The sequence below is a fragment of the Cyclopterus lumpus genome, chromosome 24 (assembly GCF_009769545.1).
Source record: "Cyclopterus lumpus isolate fCycLum1 chromosome 24, fCycLum1.pri, whole genome shotgun sequence".
NCBI lineage: Eukaryota > Metazoa > Chordata > Actinopteri > Perciformes > Cyclopteridae > Cyclopterus > Cyclopterus lumpus.
Genome location: NC_046989.1, coordinates 12,533,029 through 12,552,173, shown reverse-complemented (window position 1 = coordinate 12,552,173; position 19,145 = coordinate 12,533,029). Strand labels below are relative to the sequence as shown.

Sequence of the window (19,145 nt, the reverse complement as noted above, 5' to 3'; positions counted from 1 at the left end):
AGACTTTTGGCAGGGATCTGACGTAGGGGCGTGGTTTCAACTACAGGGGCGTGGTATCATGAGTGACATCTTAACAAAGAAGGCTGAGGGCCTGCCTCAACTACGTTGCCTTCAAGAAACGTGGGTACTACGATGATTTTAACTCACTACTTTATATACACCAGATTCACGGGATTGGCAGTAAACAAAATGTACGCTAGTGACTAAGTTATGGTTAGTAAGCTGCTTCAGACCGTACATGGTATGAATCGCAGTATAAGAGCCATAAACTATGCCAGGTTGTGCCATTCAAAAACAACACTATAATATCTGACGTTTCGCACACCACTGTGAACACACCTGTTGTCCGGTGAGATGAACTGGTTTTGAATGATCTGGTTTATTATTTTTGCGTGAGGAAGATGTGCCGCTGAGGTGTGGTGGAGGACACTTAGCGAGGACACTTAGCCAGAGTGAATGACAAAGTTGGTAGTAGGTCCCGATGTCTATTCAAAACACTCACGTAAATAAATCCTTTACAAAACACTGTTGTCCGTCATATATTTGTATTATATATCTTTATTACTCTGTGAAGTTGATGCAGCTGTGGGAACTGATCCGCACAGTTTCACAGCACAGTGTTGTATCACAAGTTAATCTTTATTGTTTCTTTTATGATAAGAGAGCTTGTGTCACACAAGCTATTTGTGTGTCAGGATCTGTAGTGTTGTGGTCCGTGTTTCCTGTTTTATTTTGAAGTCCTTGTCTCTCGTGTCCTCTGTTTCTCTGCACTTCCTGTCCCTGTGATTGTCTGCCCTGTCCCTGATTGTTTCCTCCTGTGTCCAATCACCTGCACCAGCCCTCTGTATTTAAGTCCTGTTCGTGTCATTCCCCTTTGTCGGTTCGTCTTGTCTAGATCATTGAAGATCATGTGTGTGAGACTGTTTGTTTGTTTTGAATCCTGTTGGGCAATAAAGTTGCCTTTTCCAGTGTTGATGCTGTTTAGGTCCAGTGTCCTGCAGGCTAACCACATAACATTTGTGTATCTTTCTGGATACAAATGACTTATGGGTATGTTGCTGTGATGTATAGTGAGTTAAAAGAAATTATATTTTTGTATGTAGTTTTTTAAAAAGTAGTACGAATTTATTTGTGAGATTTAGGGAAGCAACTTTGACTCAAACTAAGTTCTTCATGTCAGAAAAATTACAACTTATATATTGGGAGGAATATTAGATTCAAAGACAATTTTACCAGCGTGGAAAAATCATATGATAGTACCTTCGCTTCCACTTTCTTTTATAAGCATGCTAAAAAGTTTAATTTTTAGTAATTTATGTAAGTTATATTCAAGAAATGCACAGAGATGTACAGTCTGCAGTAAAACGGTCTTTATTGAAGGTGACATACATGTTTTTAAATAGTACAAGACACAAAGGGAGCACAGTCGGACCAAAAACAACTGGGAGGAACATTTATTTGAAAAACGGTAATGAGACATGCATCATGGTTACAGACAGATACAGTCAATACAAACATTGTAGTACATAGTTATCCACAGTCAGTTTAGTTGAATTTGGAAACAAATGGTAAAGGAATGTCAACCTCCATCTGTCGGTCACCTACTCTCACAAATGGTTCCACACTTTTGCTTTTCTCCTTAAGTGTCTTTATGACAATGTTGTGGAACGCATTCACACGTTTTACCAATAAGTCAATCCAGGACTGGATGTCAGCTTGAAGTTGTTCATAAGACAAGTCAGCCAAAATATTCTGGATCTTATCTTTTACCGTTTTTAAAAAATTGTATAACAATTTTGTGTGCCATTTCAACCCGCTTGGCAACATCAGCCAGCACAGGAGAGTTGATGGCATCATTGTATACATCAGACACAAAGGTGGAGAGCTTCTCTACATTCTGAGATTTAAGGGTTTGGAGAAACTTTTCACTTTGTTCAGTGGTAAACTGCACAAATGCAGATACTTTATTAATGACATCTTCCAGCTGGATTCCCCCCAGTTTCCTAACAGTCACAACCACTTGGTCCTGAATCTTCCTCAAAAAGAAAAACAAGTTATCAAGAATTTCTCGTCCACTGACAATGTTGTTCGACCCAGGAATGGTGAACTCAATGGCTTGGACATAATCAAGTACAGATGTAAACATGGAGGCAAAAGTACTCTGGGACCTTGTGAACAGCCTCTTCAGATACATCGGCGACAAAAGCACTGTATTTCTGGTAGATCTCAAGCCCAGACAGCCTCTGTTCATACCCGGGAATCTGGAACTTGGTCTCTCTCAGAAATTTAACAACAGCATCCAGGACAATTTCAACTTTCTTTTGGTACTCTTTGAGGATCAAAATGGTTTTCTCTGTGACATTTTTTATAAAATTAGAAGAACTTACTGCTGCAAAGTTGTCAACAGCTCTCTTGAACACCACTTTACCCTGCTCTCTAGCTTGCTTGAAGGAACGCTCAAGGCTTCTAGCATGTCTGCCGATTGTGTTGTATGTCCTGACAGCAGGATCAGACACCATTTCCATGACTGCGGGCACCTGTTTCTTCAGTCCCAGCATCATCTCATATGGCATCTCCATGTTCCAGGTTGTCTGAAGGTTTAGCTTCTCAGAGTTCCTCACAGACAGCTTCAGACCCAAGATATCAATGTCAGTTGTTGGCTCAGACTGTGTGGAATACAATACATAAAACAAATATTACTGACATATAAATACACTATTCACATTGAAATTACAATCAAAGGGTATTAGTAAGCAAACAAGTACACACAAATTGTCTTACCGGGTAGCGACCATAGAGTCTCGCTTTCACTTGTGCCGGACGCTTAGTCTGCATTTGAAGTGCAATGAGTCCTGCAGATGGAGTGGACATAGAGACAACAATGCCTTCTTCTGAATTTTCCAGTAAATCTCCTGGTCAATTTCCATACTCAGGACAGGTAAATTGACCTTGGCTGAATTGGTGATGGAGGTATCCACATTTTCATAGCTTATGGTGATGGTGCTTTCATGGTTTCCCTCAAGCATTGGATGTTTCATAGACAGGACAGAGACCATTTTTAATCCTCCGGCCGTGTTCACATTGGTGTTGCCCTCAATCTTTCCAGTCAGAATCTCAAATTCAGAGGTTGAAGAAGCATCAAGTTTGATGATGATGCTGTCCTTGTTAAGGATGCTAGCATCAGTTTTGACTGTGACCATTGCGGTTTTTCACGAAGAACTCGTAGGTCAGATCACCCAGTACTGGAATCCTGATGCTCTGAATCTTGGGGAGAGTGATTTTTGGAAGAGTCAACTTGCTGAGGGCAGATGGAACATGCAGAGCAGGTGTTGTGATGAGACTGATGTCGGGCAGAGGAATGGTGAATGTGGACACCTCGACATTCATCACTGGAACTTTGTAGGACGGGACTGTAATGGTTTTGGGAAGCTCAATGCTATACTTTTCATACTCTGCCTTTGCTTGGTCATAAGATGTAGCGAGGATGGCAGCAGCCTTATCCTTACCAATGAGCACTTTCTTTTGAAGATTTTTGACATTTTTATTGATTAAATCGATGATTGGATCTACATTAATGTCAATGGTTTTCATCTCAGAGCTCTTCATGTACTTCAGCTTGGAGTTCATGTCAAATGTCTGCTGAGTTGTGGTCAGGAGTTTGCTCAGGCCGGTGTCTTCCCACAGAGAGTAGTCTTCCACTCTTGGTGTCATCATGCCAACAAATGGCACAGTTATTTTAGGAATGGTGATAGGCTCCTTCAGTACATCCAGATTAGCTTCTCCATTGATCTGGGAAAATATGTTAATTTCTCTGTCACCATTATCCATGGTGAAGTAATGGGAGTATTTGTACTGGTTGAATCTAGCCAGACCTGTACTACTAGCCTGCTGCACTTCAGAGTTCAGGGTCAAAGAGATGTCATTCTGGAGATCCATCTTTCCAGACAGCTTGAATGGAAGGGCAACCTTGACATTTCCCTTGTTCTTGGTGTCAAACATAAACTCACTGGGTGTGACCAAAGCAAGTGCCGAGTTTGAGAGAGTTCCCTCGACCTGTCCAGTCAGCTCTGCACTGTGAGAGGCAGTGAAATCAATTTTCATGTCTCCAGCCTTAGCCTGGAATTTGACATCTGCAACACTGCCCTTCATGAAAGGTGTTTCTGTCTCAAACTTGGCATCAATAATTACATGGCGGAAAATGCAGATTTCAGCAACAACATTCTGATTCATTTTGAAGTGGCTGCTCCCTGTTGCTCCAGTGAATGTCACTTTGGCTGTGTGGAGATCCATCACCACCTCCATATTACTCTTGTGGGTTGCCTCATCTGAAAAGTCCCGAACTGCATATTTTTCATTGGCCATGTTAGTAATGGTCAGACTGGCAGTACCAGCATCCAGCTGAAGGACATTCTTTTGATTGATTGATGTTCCACTGAAAATGTTGAGGGATGGCATATTGAGATCATGTTTGTAGCTTGTCTCCACAGTGGCAGAAACTCCATTTTCAAGGGCAAAGAATGCATTGTTGATAAGCTCGGCATCATATAACTCAGTGTTAGCTTTTGCAGTAGTTTCAGCAGAAGCTTGAGCTGACAGGCCATATAGGGTCATTGTTCCCTTGTGGTCAAGTGTGAAACATGACTGGTCAACTTTGATGTTCTCAGATATGGACAGGCGACTCATCTTGGGTGCAGCAAAAATGAAGCATTGGCATTCATTGTGAAGTCAAGAACTTTCAAAGTAGAACGAAGCCTTTGAGTTCAGGCTGATTTTGAAATCTGGTGTGACTGATGTAGTTGTGGTATTCTCGAGGTCAGCAGTGGTTTTGAGTGTGTAGTGAGGGGAGGTTACTCTGAACTCTCCATAGAGTTTTCCAAAACAGGGAATCTTGCTCATATCTGCAACTTTCTCTTTCAACTCCATAGTGAATGTGTCATAATCAAAAGATCGGATTTTTCTGTACCATCCTCATGAAATAGTCACTCATGTCGTCAATCAGCTGTTTGAAGTTAAAAGAATACAGCTCATTCACAAGCTCCTGAACAGGTGCCATAACTCCTTTTTGAGCAAAGGCTCAATGTCAATTGACTTGAGAGCAGCAACAGCAGACTGCATCATTTCCCTCACATGATACTGTTTCATAATTTTAACAACCTCATCCATGATGGCCCCAATCATCTTTTCAACCTCATAGCTGGAAAGGATCTTCTCTATTTTGGCATTAATTACATGGAAGTTGTGAACAATGTTATGCCTCTGGATCCAAGCCATAATCTCTTTCTTCAATGATTTCAGCACATTCATGAATTTATCAGTTGGGAACTTGGTTGTCAGGTTGGTCATGACATTTTCTATGGAGTTGATAAACTTTGTCAGGTCTTGGACAAAGAGGTTGAAGTCAAAGCTATCAATAACTTCCTTTAGTTCTGACACTTTGTTCTGCATTTTGGCACTGATATCATACTTGGTGTTGATGTCTTTCAGCATCTCAATGCTTTGGTCCATGAGCCTCATCACTGTGCTCTTTAAGTTTTCAATAACTGCAGGCAGATGCTCAATGAATGGGATCTGGACGAAGTGGCTGTCACTGTTCTTGTCATATTTCACAAATCCAGAGATGGCGTAATCTTGAGTGACCTCACTGAAGAGAGGAGTTGAAACAGCTCCTGACATCTCAATACCCATTCTCTCTGCATTGTTATAGGCACTTATTTCTTGGTCGAAAGTGTGCTCGTCTACTGTGGATGCCATCTTCAGTGTGACACTTTGCTCTTGGAGGCTCAGCATGCTGTTGAATTTGTTGTCCATATTGGTGTTGATTAGTGTTTCCAGCTTCCAGTTGATGGGTGGTTGAGGCTCTGTACTCAAATGAATGTGTGAACAGGAGAGGTTCTGCCTTTAGGAGGAATTTGCTGTATACATCACCACTCTGTCCTAACCCATAAAGAGACACTGCACCATTTGAGTTCATAATAGCATCAATGTTCAAAATGAAGGGCGCAGCAACAGTTTTGACTGTACTGTCTATACGAAGAACTGGTGAGTTGAAGTTAGCCACATTGTTTGAATGTCATGGTCAGACCAGCAACTTCCATATCAAGTGGTATGTGTAATTTGAGCTCCCAGAAGTTTACCAATGGTATTGCACTTTGTAGAAAAGACCATATCAACAAACTTGACTTCATAAGTGTGCTTGAGCTCTTCCTTTGAGAAAACTCCCATCATTGTTTCCAGTCAGCTCTATGTTGTAGGGCTCCGCCTTGAACTGGGCATCATTCACAAAGTTAATCTCCATGATCTTCACGTCATTCTTCACATTAACTGAGGCAGTAAAAGGCTCCATGTTACTGCGATGTCATGCATGTAGGAGTTCCTGTTGTCAAGGAAGTTGTCAGTCTTGGAGCGGAGAATGAAAGATCTCAGTGTAAGAGACAGTGAGTTGGTATTTTCGGTCCTCATCTCGTTGAGGAGATCCACCCTATGTTATTGGAGAGAATCAAGCCATCTTCATTCAGTCTGAAGTTCACTCTGTTCAGGTGGTTGATGTCAAAGAGGTTTACCCTTAAGAATGCCGTTGACATACATGTCTCGGCTTGCAATCTTTCCCTCAATATTGAGCTCAGCCTTGTTCTCTTTAACGGCTCCCTTAGTAGTGAGAGACACGGTGGCACCAGATGTGTCAACTCCACCGTGGAAAACATTCTCGAAGGTCATTGGGCTGTGCTGAGCAGTTGTTGTACAGCTGGTGGTCAGGCCATTCATGTTCAGGGCCAAGGTAGCCTTGTGAGAGGCAAGGCTTGGAGAAGACGTTCAAAGAAGCATCAGCATTGATCTCCAAGCCGGAGGGGTTCAAGGACCCAGTTAACAAAGAGTAGGCACGGTTCTCTGTGTCATCTGCTTGATTCTCTATCCTGAGGCTGGCCTGTTCATCAGAGGCAGCAAACTCCATTTGGCTACGAAGCATTCGCTCATCAGCCTTGGTCACAGAGTCAGACTGGATGGTAAGGCTTGACATCTTTGTAGCTGAGGCTCATTTTGGTGGTGTGCTTGATGGGGTTAGTGTTCATGTTGGTGTTAGTGCTAATCACAAGTTCCTCATTTGCATACGATGCCTTGATCTTGTTGGCAACCTTCCAGGATTTCAGAGTTCAGCCTCAGTGTACTCTCCAGTTTAGCTTCTTTCTTTGCTGGCTCAACAGAGAAGGTGTGGAGATAAGTGGTGCTAGCAACTCATGGATCCAACAGACACACTTCCGTCTGTGTTGATATCTCCAGAGAGCATGTTTGAATCTAGGGTGACCTGGGTGGTAATAGTCAGCGATGTCCTCCAGGCCCACAGGCGCGACGACATAGATGTTGTACCTTCCTGTTAACATTACATTGTCTGTGACAGCAACAGTTTTCCAACAAATTAAAACTTGTGTTCATTATCATATGGTTCAGGGAACCATCAATGGTGAGTTTCATTGTCTTGTCTGCTGTGTCTTTAATTGTTGTAGCTCCTGTAAAACAGTAACATATTTATGAGTATGAAACCTTTATTGTATTTCTCTCAAGTCAAAAAACCAATGTAGAATTATTTTAATTAAAGACATGAAAAAAAATAAAGTATTACCTTCTGTTTGAGAATGAGAGAAGTTTGATTGGACTGTCGGCCATGGCGCTGAACTTAGCTGAGTAGCTAGGAGACTCTGCAGTGTTGTTACCAGCAGACATAGTTGCCTCCCAGTTATAATAGTTGCTGTTGACTTTGGCAGATGCCTCCACCATTCCCATCAGAGGCAGGGTGAGATCATATTCAGAGGGGATGGTAAAAGTGGGGATTTGGATATCTTGTGAGGCAAAATCCATGCCCAGTTGAGGCATTGAGATGTGTGGGGAGTTGACCATTTGAGGTATCCTAAGCTCCTCAGATGATTTTCCTCCAAGAGGTAGAGGGACAGTGATGGTCAAACGGTCCTGGTTGAACTGGTATCTGAATGTGCTATCACTGATGAAAGGATTAAAGCAGAGCATTTGTTATTATATAATTGTAAATATACATTCAACTGGTGAGTAAATGTTGTGAACAAAATAAATAAATAATTAGATATGGGGTTTACTTACAGGTTCATGAATAGTTTTTCAGGCATTGAGGGCATTTCCACATTTGCAATTCTGTTTGTCAGCGTCTTAACAGAAGGAACATCAGATGAGATCTTGTCCATCCAGATATCACTGGCCTTAGGAAAAAAACACCACAATTCTCCTGCTTTAATCTGAAAGATCTATAACTAAGTAATGGGCTGATAAATAATTGTAATGATTATATTCTTTTCACCTCGACTGCCTTGTTGAAGACATGACGCAGTTTCATGTCCGTCTTGACAACCTGCTGTTCCATGACATCCTCCACCAACTGCCTGATCCAGGCCTGAAGGGCTTCAGTGTAAGGCACCAGGATCTTAGTATCAGCATTCATGTTGGACATCAACTGAATCTCAGCCTGGTCTTCACCTGAGATACAAAGCATTTAGCATTTTACTTTTACTTTTGAGACAGTGTTTGAGACAAATTCCAAAAATAATATATTTCTGAAGTCCATTAGCAGTATTTTCCTGAGAAGACATACCATATTTGAATGTAACTGCCTGAATGGAGGAGGTCTCTGGGAGTTTGACATCACTTTTGATCTCCATGGTGAATCCATCAGCTTTGCTCATGGTAGCAGTGATGGCGGCATCAGTCCTGAGTGAAGGGACTAACAGCTGAACCTGCAGCATGCCATCTGTCCTGGCCTGAAGCCTGTCATTAATAGAGAAATAAAGATTAAGTCAATACCTGTATATACAAATGCTGTTGCATTATTGTTGACATGAGCATGTTACATTACATAGCTCTCAGATATATTATTTATTGACAGCGTAGTAAACAAAGATTTTAGCTGGGTTGACTCACTTGGCACGGCCAATCAGAGAGAGCTGGGGCACGTTCTTGTTGTTGATCTCGAGGGTAATGGATTTTCCTTTGGCACTACTGTCGGTCATGCCAATCTTAACGCCGGCCTCAACATCAAAGTCAGGTACCTGAATTTGGGTGGTGAAAACATTCCTATTCCTGTTGTACTTCATGGTGGCAGTAGCCTCGGTAGGCTTAGAACCTAAAGTGAGCAAAAGTATAATGTGATCACTTATGTATGTAATCCTATAAAAATGAAAAAGGAAGCTATTATGGCACATAGAAAAACTTATTATACGTTTTTTTAAAATAAGATGCTCATACCCTCAGCTCTCAGAGCAAACTTCAAAGAATCAACCTTCTGGTGGCCGTCCTTTCCTTCATTGAGGAGTTTGTAGGCGATAGTGGCTGTGTACTCAGACACCTCGTGAGAAGGCTTGATGTCCACAGCAAACCTAGGTTGAAAAGAGTTACATTAAAAATAATGTAATCTTCTATGATATTGTACTAAAAAACACAAACAACTTTTCATCAAGTATTTGTGTATCAAACTTGGACTACTAAACAGAGCAGAGACAATTAAATGACCATTTCCTTGTGACTTGATAATCAATCAGTATGTTACAATCATTGATATTAAAATTAACAAAACAATCACAGATTCTTTAAAGATCTACTTACTTAGTCTCTCCATTCAGGGGGAAATAAGGAACAGCAGTATTATCTCCAGTGCTGGCCCGGAGTGTTTTGGTGCAGTATTTGACTCCAGAGAAAAGGGGTCTGCAGCTTTCTTCAACCTCTGCATGTGGGATCACTGCAGCTTGACCAGCACCCACAATCAGCACTTTATTGCTTTTTTTTCAAAGAAAAAACAGCAACATCAGTTTCCACCTTCTAATAAATAACATTGTTCAAAATTCTGTATTAACTATTTCCATCTACCTCTAAAGCACTTTTCATTCATGATATATCATTTCTGAATGTATTTTGTGTTTTTTGTTACCTGATGCTCACAAGCTTGGTGGTGCCCTGTGGGGCAGGTATGGAAAGCTTGACCTGGTTCTGCTCCATGGTGATCTTGGCATTCAGTGTGCTCTCGTGGTATATGTTGGTGTGCAGTTCAACAGCGGACACAACAAATTCAGGGACATGGACTCCCATCTTAGTCACAAACTCAACTCCAACAGAGGGTGAAAAAACGAGCTCCCTCTGTGGAAAATAAATAAATAGATCACATGAAATTAAATAGGTTGCAGAGTCATGGGAACAACTCAACTACAATATATGATACTACTACTATGTATTTTACATTTTTATTGTAATAATTTTTCCAGGAAATTGAAAGAAGTACATCAATTAAACTGCAAAAGCATAATGATAACACTCTAGTACTGAGGGTAGATTAAGGACAAAAGATAGAAAATGTACCTTATTTGGAGCCATGGCAAGGCCTCCCTTTGCTCCAGGAGCGAAGGTACCAGACAAAGCAAATGTCAGAGGCAGGCCAGATGCTGTTGGCATGATGAATTTGTGGTCCATGAAGATGTAATGGGCAAAGATCTCATTGTCAGTGCTGGACATCAGATTATTCACAATCTGATAAAAAAAAGGTAACTTTGAATTCTCTCTCGCTGTGGTATAGAAGAAGACATTACATTACATGCATAACAGGAGTACAGAACTGTACCATTGTAGGAATGATCTTCATGAAAATCTCTGCATACATCATTGCATTATCAGCAATAAACTTCAGATCATTGCCCTTGATGTAGCCAAGCTCAGCTCCCATTATCTTCAGGTAGGCCATGGCCTCTGGGGCCTCTTGACTCTGCAGATCCTTTACCAGCTTGTTGAAGTTGCGGACAATTTCTCTCACAAGATTTTCGGGAATCTACAAAAAGTTGTATTAGTTGTGGTGGTATCAGCTGAAATGATAATAACTCATACTAAGTGTGATTAACATAAATAACAACACACAATATGTACCTTTCGTCCTGCTGTGTCCAGGGGAGAAACCCATTTCCCCAGTTCCTCTTTCATCTTTGGTGGTATCTTGTCTAAAGTCCAGTACATCGTCTTGCCCAAAGTGTCAGGGAAGAACCCGTTCTTTCCAAACAAAGCATCAATGGTTGGCTCAAAGCCCCTCCCTTCCATGCCAATCTATGGGAAAACGAAAACAATTTGATTCAAAAACAGTTTGGCTTCAGAGTGTTACATTCTGAATCTGGGAAATGATTGAAATAAGTGCAGCAGAACAAATAATAGTAATAATAACAAGAAAACACCTATGAATGTAGTCTTTAGCTACTAGTGTTTTCAGTAGGTGTAAAACTACAATTAGAAACAGCAATGCATTCCTGATTGTTATGGCCTACAGTATTACATACCTCCCAAAGATCCATGCTGAAACCAAAAGCTTTCAATGTAGTTTCCAGCAAAACCTCCCTTGGCAATTGGCTACTTGGATCAAAGACAATGTTGCCCAGGACGGCAGCCTGCATGCTCCCTTGTGCCAGGCCCAGCTTGTAGTTGCGAGACTTTGTGGCGTAGTCACTATGTGTGGTGACTTCAGTGTCCTTCAGGGCATCCATTATCTTTTGACCAAGCCTGGGGTAAAAATGAAATGGAAAAAAAATTCAACTGAATATAAGAAGTTGGGTCGTTAAATAAACACAGTACTTTCATTTAAAGAAAGCATAGATTGTGCTGTCAGTTGAAGGGTGCTCTATTCTTACTTCTGGGTCTCTGAATCGGTGGAGGAAATTATATTGTAGACATGGGAGGTCACAAAGGACTTGATCTGCGTGTTTTGCTCCTGCGTAAGCAGCTTCTTCACTATCTCAATGTCACTGTCGTGGGGATTCCTCATCAGGATCAGGTACGCTGCCAGGCGCTTCTGCACAGCACCCTTGGGATACTGGCTCACCCTCTGGAGGTTAGAACGAACCTGGATAGAAAAAAAAAAAAAAAAAAAAAAAAAAAAAAAAAAAAAAACAACAGTCACGTATTTGTCATTGTCGAAACTATAAAATTGGGTGTATAGGATATTGTTCATCTGTGTTGGGGGATGTTAGTTACCTCATCTGTCGCAGACATGCGTCTGAAAGCTTGGATGGCAGCAAGCTGCACAGACAGTGTGGTTGCAGGCTGTCTCATACACTTCAGCAGGGTGGTCTTTACAGCAGCGTCAGCAGCCTCCATTGCATCTCCCATGTTTCCAATAACCTGTATGGAATAGTAAAAGACAATAAGAAAAAACATCGAAATGGGAGTTGACATACAAAGTTGTATTTATAAGCAGTCTGTGTTCACAGCTGGTTACCCACCCTCAAGGTCAGGAAGGTCAGCTCTTTCTCTCCAGCGCAGTCTGTGCCCAGAAGGGACATCATGAACTCTGAGACAGCAGTGATCTCGGGGGTGACGCGCTCAGCCTGGTACAGTCTAGTGATAAAGTTAGACATTAGGGATTCATTTACAATATAACCCCCCACTTTCTTCAGGTTAAAAAAAGATCTTATGTAAATGTACTCACTTCCTAACTGCATTGCTCAGGGCATACATGATGGGTTTGCTCTGCTTGTACTGAGCCATTGCCAGCATGTCCTTCACCATAAGGCGGGAGGGGTTAGACAGCATTCCCAGGGCGTAGACAGTAGCGTCAACCTCAAGAGAAGCATTGTTAAAGGTCCTGAGAATCTTCAGCATTGCGCTGGTGCATTCTGGGGTGCCGCACTGAGTCAAAGCTTGCCATGTCAGAAATTGGGACATGTCCATCATTTCATCAGTAGCAGATCCCAGAACGTCAACTTTCAGGCCACGCAGCTCAGACACCAGCTTGTGGAAGAGGCTGGCACGGTCCTCGCCCTCAGTGGTCTGTGACAGGGTGTTCAGCTGCTGCATGGTGGCAATGGCAGCATCCTTGGTCTGCACAGGAGACTTGTCGTCAGCTTCATCCATGGCCAAGTTCAAGTGGTTGAACATATCTGCAGATAATTATATCACAATCAATATCAAAATGCAGCAAATTTGACACAATTTCGCTTTTTTTTTTTAAATACTACTTTTAAAAACAAAACACTCACTGATGTCAAAGATTCTATCATTGATCTTGCTGGTCTCTCTTAGATTCAAAGTCTGTTTCACCAGAGTAGACATTCCATATTCATTACTGTTTGTAGAAAATGAGACAATGGTTATAATAGGCAAAACGTTTTTTTAAATATATATAAACCTCTCTTAAATATGGACCAGTTAGGAGAATACAATGTTCATATCCAGTACAACAACATGTATACAAACATACCAAATGTACTTTTTCTAAAACATATATAAGTAAAAAATGTTTCTAAACTGTACACAAATAATATAACAAACCTACATTAACATTGTCAATTTTTTGCTCCCAAGAAGGGGGAAGTATGGCTCTCTGCCCATTCTAGAAATTGGTCACTTTTGAATTCTAAGAAATGATGTACAACTTACAGGGGGGAGAGGGGCAGGAAGTTGTGTGTCGCTGTGCAGGTTCCAATGGTCATGTGCTTCTTCTGGTTGTCAAACTTGTAGGTGCAAGTCTGGGTGCTGCTAATCATCTTGAACAGACGGTTGTTCTGATAGTAGAACGACAACAATGTTTTGTTAGATTATTATGAAGAGCAGACTGCTGGAAAACAGTGAAGAAAATGGGATGTTTTTGTTTTCAGTTTCAATTCTTCTGGAATTGTTGGTCAATCCATCAGTGGATTTATATGATGAGAATATACATTATTTTGTTACTGATATCATGCTATTGAATCCTGTACTCAATCAATGGCTTTAGTTTGTGATTGTACTAGTATGAGGTTATGGCTGAATCTCTTACCATGCCAGTGATAAGGGCCAAGGGACTTGTGACCTGCTTGTGGTAAACGAAATAGTCACATTTGGAAAGATCCCTGCTGACAGTCACATCGGTGGCAATGTTCTCTCTGGCGTTGACGCTGAAGTTGGTGGGGCACAGTCCATGGACGGTGGGCTGAAAATGATGAGAGGCATCATACATACTTAGGATCTTGGAAACATTTCAACAAACAAAGTAACAAAATGTGGCAAACATGCTCTTCGTCCATAATCAATCTCCCTGAATCTGATTAACACTTGATCCAAAAGATCGTCCCCCATTATGGGAGCATGTGATGCCATTAACAAGATAAACGTATCTAGGACTTCGACCTGCAGCTGAAGATTGTCATTGTGAGAACATGTTTCAGATGTGTACTTATCACCTGTGACTGGGGCAGCTTATCTACTTATTGTGCAACTTGTTTATCTATGCATGAGTCTTCACTGCAATCAGAATCGATCTCTACATGGTGACTCTGACCTGAATTGATTGGTAACCGCTGTAAATACTGACAAAACAAATTAAAAGCAATAAAACAGTGAGGAGAGTCACCATTCTGTCGTTCTTCTCCTCTTCCATTACTGGCACCATGAGGGCAGAGACAATTCCCCTCTTGATGTTCAGGATGTTGACAGGGTCATCGTCCCCGGCGTACAGTCGGACATCAGTCTGTCCTTCGACTGTAATCTTCAAGGGGTTCCTGTTGTCATGGACAGATCCTCATTTACAACCTGCCTTTTAGCCCATCCTTCTCTTTTATTCCCACAATCTCAGCCACTTTTCAGTTTTAGGACTAAATAATACAGCTGAATATAAATACTTGCTAGAAACATAACTTACTTAGCCATAGCAGCTTTGAAAGCCAGAGCTCCCTCAGCAGGATGATACACTGGGTTTCCTTCTGTGTCCATGCCATGGATCTCGCTCAGAGAGCACTCTGTGGTACGGAGGATAAAGCTACAGGTCTGGGGCACTTCGATCTCAACCTGTACAGCAGAATTAACAGTTTTTCTTAGTACTAATGGTTTCTGATCAGGGTCAAGAGAACGTTTGCAGTAATGATCAGGGCTGTGAGACATACTTTGCAGGAGACTTTGGGGCCGCTCTTGTCTTTGGTGGCTCCATTCATGCCGTTAAACGTTTCAGTTTCATAGTCGTACACAAAACGGCGGAAGTTCTTGAATCTTTTGGCCACTAAAACATATTTAAAACATCAGTTAGAGGTCTTCAACGTTTCATACACTGTACAACATTTTACACTTACTACATACAGTACATACTTTTAATTACTTGAACACTAAGATAACATGATAAATGATTACTGACAGGTTAGCTCATCAGTAAGAGTTCAAAGGTGGAACCTTTGCTGTGTATTTCAAGTTAAATCACATCTTATAATCACTTTGTTAAGAATAAAAAGGCAACTCACAATAGCAAACTGGAAGTTGTTCGTCAACACTTCCCACATCTTGCTCTGTAAAGGATGAAAACATGTGTTTGCTTGATATTTTGAAAAGCCACAAGCTGCTCTAAATCTTAGAAATTAAATACTGAAATGATATAACATCAATATTGATAGATACAATAAACCATTATTAAGTGTTTATGTTTTGTGTTAGTCATTTAAAAAGGATTTGATAGTCACAACTTAGACAACTACACTACCAAACACTCTATTAGGTATGTTCACAAACAAAGATAGCAGTATCGTAAAAGGAAATCATCCGCTCTTTTTAAAAACCAAGCAATAAACAGACGCTAATGTTTTTTTTTTAGATTTAAACCTTAAAATAGCATACTATAGTCTATTATCTTCATAATAAAAACAATATTACTTACGGGCTAGTGTGTATGTGCCCAGCAGCAGCAAAATGCAGAGCTTGAGACCCCCCATAATGGGCTTAATAAAGCTCCTGAAGGCCTTCAGGTATAGAGAGTCCTCCTCTTTCTGTGAAGACTAATTCTCGAGCTTTAGTCCCTTGGCTTTTATAGTGTTACAATCTTACTGTATGCGATCACCAGGACTTGCAAATGTGTTGCCCTGATTCCAAAGTTTGAGCAGTCCTTGTGGCAGGCCAAAGGTTAAAACGTTTCACAGAGACTTTTCCGTCAGCACTGGGTGGGGATGTTCTACGTGATTGTGTGACATTGCCTCTTCTGCTTTTGTTTTATTGTTTGAGGTTGTTTCCTTGAGACATTAGGCTCATCTTCAGGTCATTTTTATGGAGATAGAATATATTAATGTTTATTACATATCTTTATCTAAACAGTAACATGTTTTCTAATCAGGTCAATGTTTTATTATAGTTCATCTATCACAAACCACTACTTTGATTGTTTGTGAGTAGTGCTCAAAGGGCAGTACACAAACTTATTTGGTTGTAGCAGCAAAGTAAGGGGGGTTACGTGTCTTTACCTCTAGTTGTGTGCCATTTGTTTTTCATTGTAAATGTTATACAACTATTGTCTTCAAGTTAAATGATTGTTAGACATTTGACTATTTAGAGTTGGGATTTCATGTTAAAAAAGAAATAAAATACTCTGCACCTCTTTATTGACTTTACGCCCAAAGGTTACACTATAGCATCCTTTCTGAACATTCACAAATATATGCAGGCCTCCTACAGAAAGTCAAGTAAGCCTTTGCTTGCTTTTGTTTGCTGAACAACAAATCATATTCACGCAGAATCGAAACCTTAGTTACCTGCTGCTTTTATTGGAGAGTTGTATCACTACATATTACAATATGTCTTAAAGCTGTAGTTATATGATCCTATATGAGCCACGCTGCTCTTTACATTTTAAATATTGTACACACACAATATTATGATTTGTTTTTATATTATAAGCACAGCTAACATTCATTTAGTTGTGCCAGTTCCTGAGCCCGGCTATAGTGCATTGTTTCTAACTGGCATGGCTTACTGGAACACCTGAATGCAACACAGTCATCTTTAGAGTTATTAGCGTGTGCTTTAAGTCAAAATGTCTCCCACAAACAAAGTCTATTCATTGTCTTAAATTACAGTCAACTGAATAATTTTGTACTATGGGTCAGAAAAAAATGACATTTGGAAGAGTCATTTTAAGCATTGGTAACTGTGGTGGGCATTTCATCAGCAGAGTTAACCATAATAATTTTTTGGATGCATCCTTACAATAATTGACAATTAGCTCCACCTCAACCAACCACAGGAGTTACATGCTGTTTTAACCTTTATGCATAAGTAATACTGTATAATATATACACTCAAATGAGTCATTGTTATGCATTGAATACTTTTCCATTTGAGACTTCAGGTACATTTTACCTGTACTTTTACTTAACATTTACAATTGTCAGTGTAGGACTTATGAGCCATTCACACAGAAAGCAACAATGCGCTCTGAAACCCAATATTTCCAATGGCTTGGACGACCATGATGATTTATTGCTGCGTCAAGCAAAGCGCTACACGACCACTTGTGTAGTGGCTGTGTGGACGGTCCACATGGTCACAACAAATTGGTTGTAAGCTGATATCAACACAGATTCATTGCGTACACACTCTGATGGTGACATTTACATCATGCCAACCCGAGTGAAAGTTTGCGTACTAATGGATGTGGAAAGCATAAATCGTCTTTACTAATATTTATTATTTTCATATACCGATATTGGTACTTTTACTTAACTATATAATCTGAATACTTCCTCTGCCACTGATAAAATGCAACAAACATGTACATAAAATCACTCAGGAGAAAATTAAAGACTTTTTACACTAAAATGAGAATGTGAATGACGTCTGCAGTATTCTTCGTGGCTAAATCTAATTCTAATTTCACTGAAAGGACATGACAATGTACTACAATGTATTACAATATATCCTACTATTGAAATGTAGGTCTCTTGTATACTTCTTCTTAATAACTAACTGTGTCTCAGACACTGTGTCTCAGACACTGTTCCATAATGTTACATTTACTCTAAAGAAAAGTTACAATTAACCAATGTCCTCCAACACAGTGATTTAAAGTTACAATCAAACAGTACATTTGTGTGTTAATTTTGCTGATCAAAAAGACAGGTGTTTTTCACAGTCTTGGTTAACCTTTAACTTCCTAAGAGAGGTCTGTGACAGCTGTTTCATCAGGATTACAACAGGCTGAACTCAAGATAAGTAATCAGGCAGAAGAAGCATGAAATTGCACAAGAGTCACAAGAGTACTAGTTACAGTGATTACAGTACCTACAAAATATATCATTGGGCCTGGAGAAAATGGCCATAATACAAGTGGTTTGTATAATAGAATGGACAACAAAGTTATATTAATACAAAGAAATTCAAAATCTGTTATTTTAAATGATCCTTTTTGGGGGTTGTTATGATAAAAACCACAAGTCATATTTTCAAATCACAACCAGATATATAAAAGGTGGCAAGCATCAACACATATGTAAATAATTCTTGATGATTTTCTGTATGAAACATTGGATTTGCAGAACAAATTATAGACCAATCGCTAATCACAGCTGTTGAGTCCTGTGTTGTCGATTTAACGGTGAAAATGTGTTTTTAGTTTCCATATATGAAGGATATTCTAGAAACTAAATATTTTTCCACGTTATTAGGTACACCTAACCTAGGACTCGTGTTGAGTTGCAACTGTTGTAACACTGTTTCGAGAGTTCTGGTTCTGTGTTTTCCAGTGGTTGTGTGCGCGAATAAGTTCCCCACGGTTCTGAAAAGCATGACTTAACCATGATATAAATGCGTATCTGAGCACCCAAGTAGAGCCTGGTAAACATGTTGTTGAGTTATCCTATTGTTGCTCCCATCAGTTAATGTATAATTCCACACATCTGGTGTGTGCGTGTGTGTGTGTGTTTGTCTGTTGGCAAACAGTAGGCTTTCGAATTGCATACCTGACAATGAACTAATATTAGTTTGCCTCAGTGCTGAGCTTCCAGAATGCATCATACATGTTCGGGCTGGCTTAGGTTTTAATTCATTGCATAACATTACATAAGAGCTGTCATGTAGGCGTGTAGCTTAATTAAGCAATGAACATGTTTGTTGTTCACAAGTATTTCTGTCCAGAATGTGTGCAAAGACAGTTGTTGAAACCTTTTACAAGTACACTTTTGAATATGACACACTAAAAAAACATCTGACTCACTGGCATCTATCTCGTTGTACCTTCAGGAACTAACTAGTTGATAACATGTTCTAATACTGTTTAGGAGAGAAAATCATGGATACAAGTTGTTAGTTTCTAAAATGTTCCTCAAAAGCTCAATCAGGGGTTCAGTTGAAGTTGTCTCTCCCTGACTCATTTTATAATA

General features: G+C 40.2%; 1 protein-coding gene across 1 annotated transcript; it reads right to left on the bottom strand.

Annotated features, from left to right (window-relative positions):
* Nucleotides 1-1,545: 1,545 nt before the first annotated feature.
* Nucleotides 1,546-15,710, bottom strand: LOC117727740 (apolipoprotein B-100-like). The gene is given in 47 exon segments (XM_034528169.1): nt 1,546-1,785; nt 1,787-2,155; nt 2,157-2,666; nt 2,782-2,904; nt 2,907-3,209; nt 3,211-4,698; nt 4,701-4,745; nt 4,747-4,956; nt 4,958-5,056; nt 5,059-5,829; nt 5,831-6,064; nt 6,066-6,098; nt 6,100-6,228; nt 6,230-6,348; nt 6,351-6,477; nt 6,480-6,557; nt 6,559-6,798; nt 6,800-7,006; nt 7,008-7,133; nt 7,135-7,227; nt 7,229-7,324; nt 7,326-7,400; nt 7,402-7,504; nt 7,619-7,990; nt 8,107-8,222; nt 8,321-8,496; nt 8,612-8,784; nt 8,938-9,139; nt 9,262-9,392; nt 9,619-9,789; nt 9,941-10,146; nt 10,366-10,533; nt 10,625-10,828; nt 10,924-11,097; nt 11,325-11,544; nt 11,673-11,884; nt 12,016-12,162; nt 12,264-12,378; nt 12,470-12,920; nt 13,014-13,105; nt 13,420-13,544; nt 13,796-13,948; nt 14,369-14,516; nt 14,657-14,802; nt 14,898-15,010; nt 15,246-15,290; nt 15,656-15,710. Coding segments are annotated over 47 exon segments (9,933 nt in total).
* Nucleotides 15,711-19,145: the final 3,435 nt, after the last annotated feature.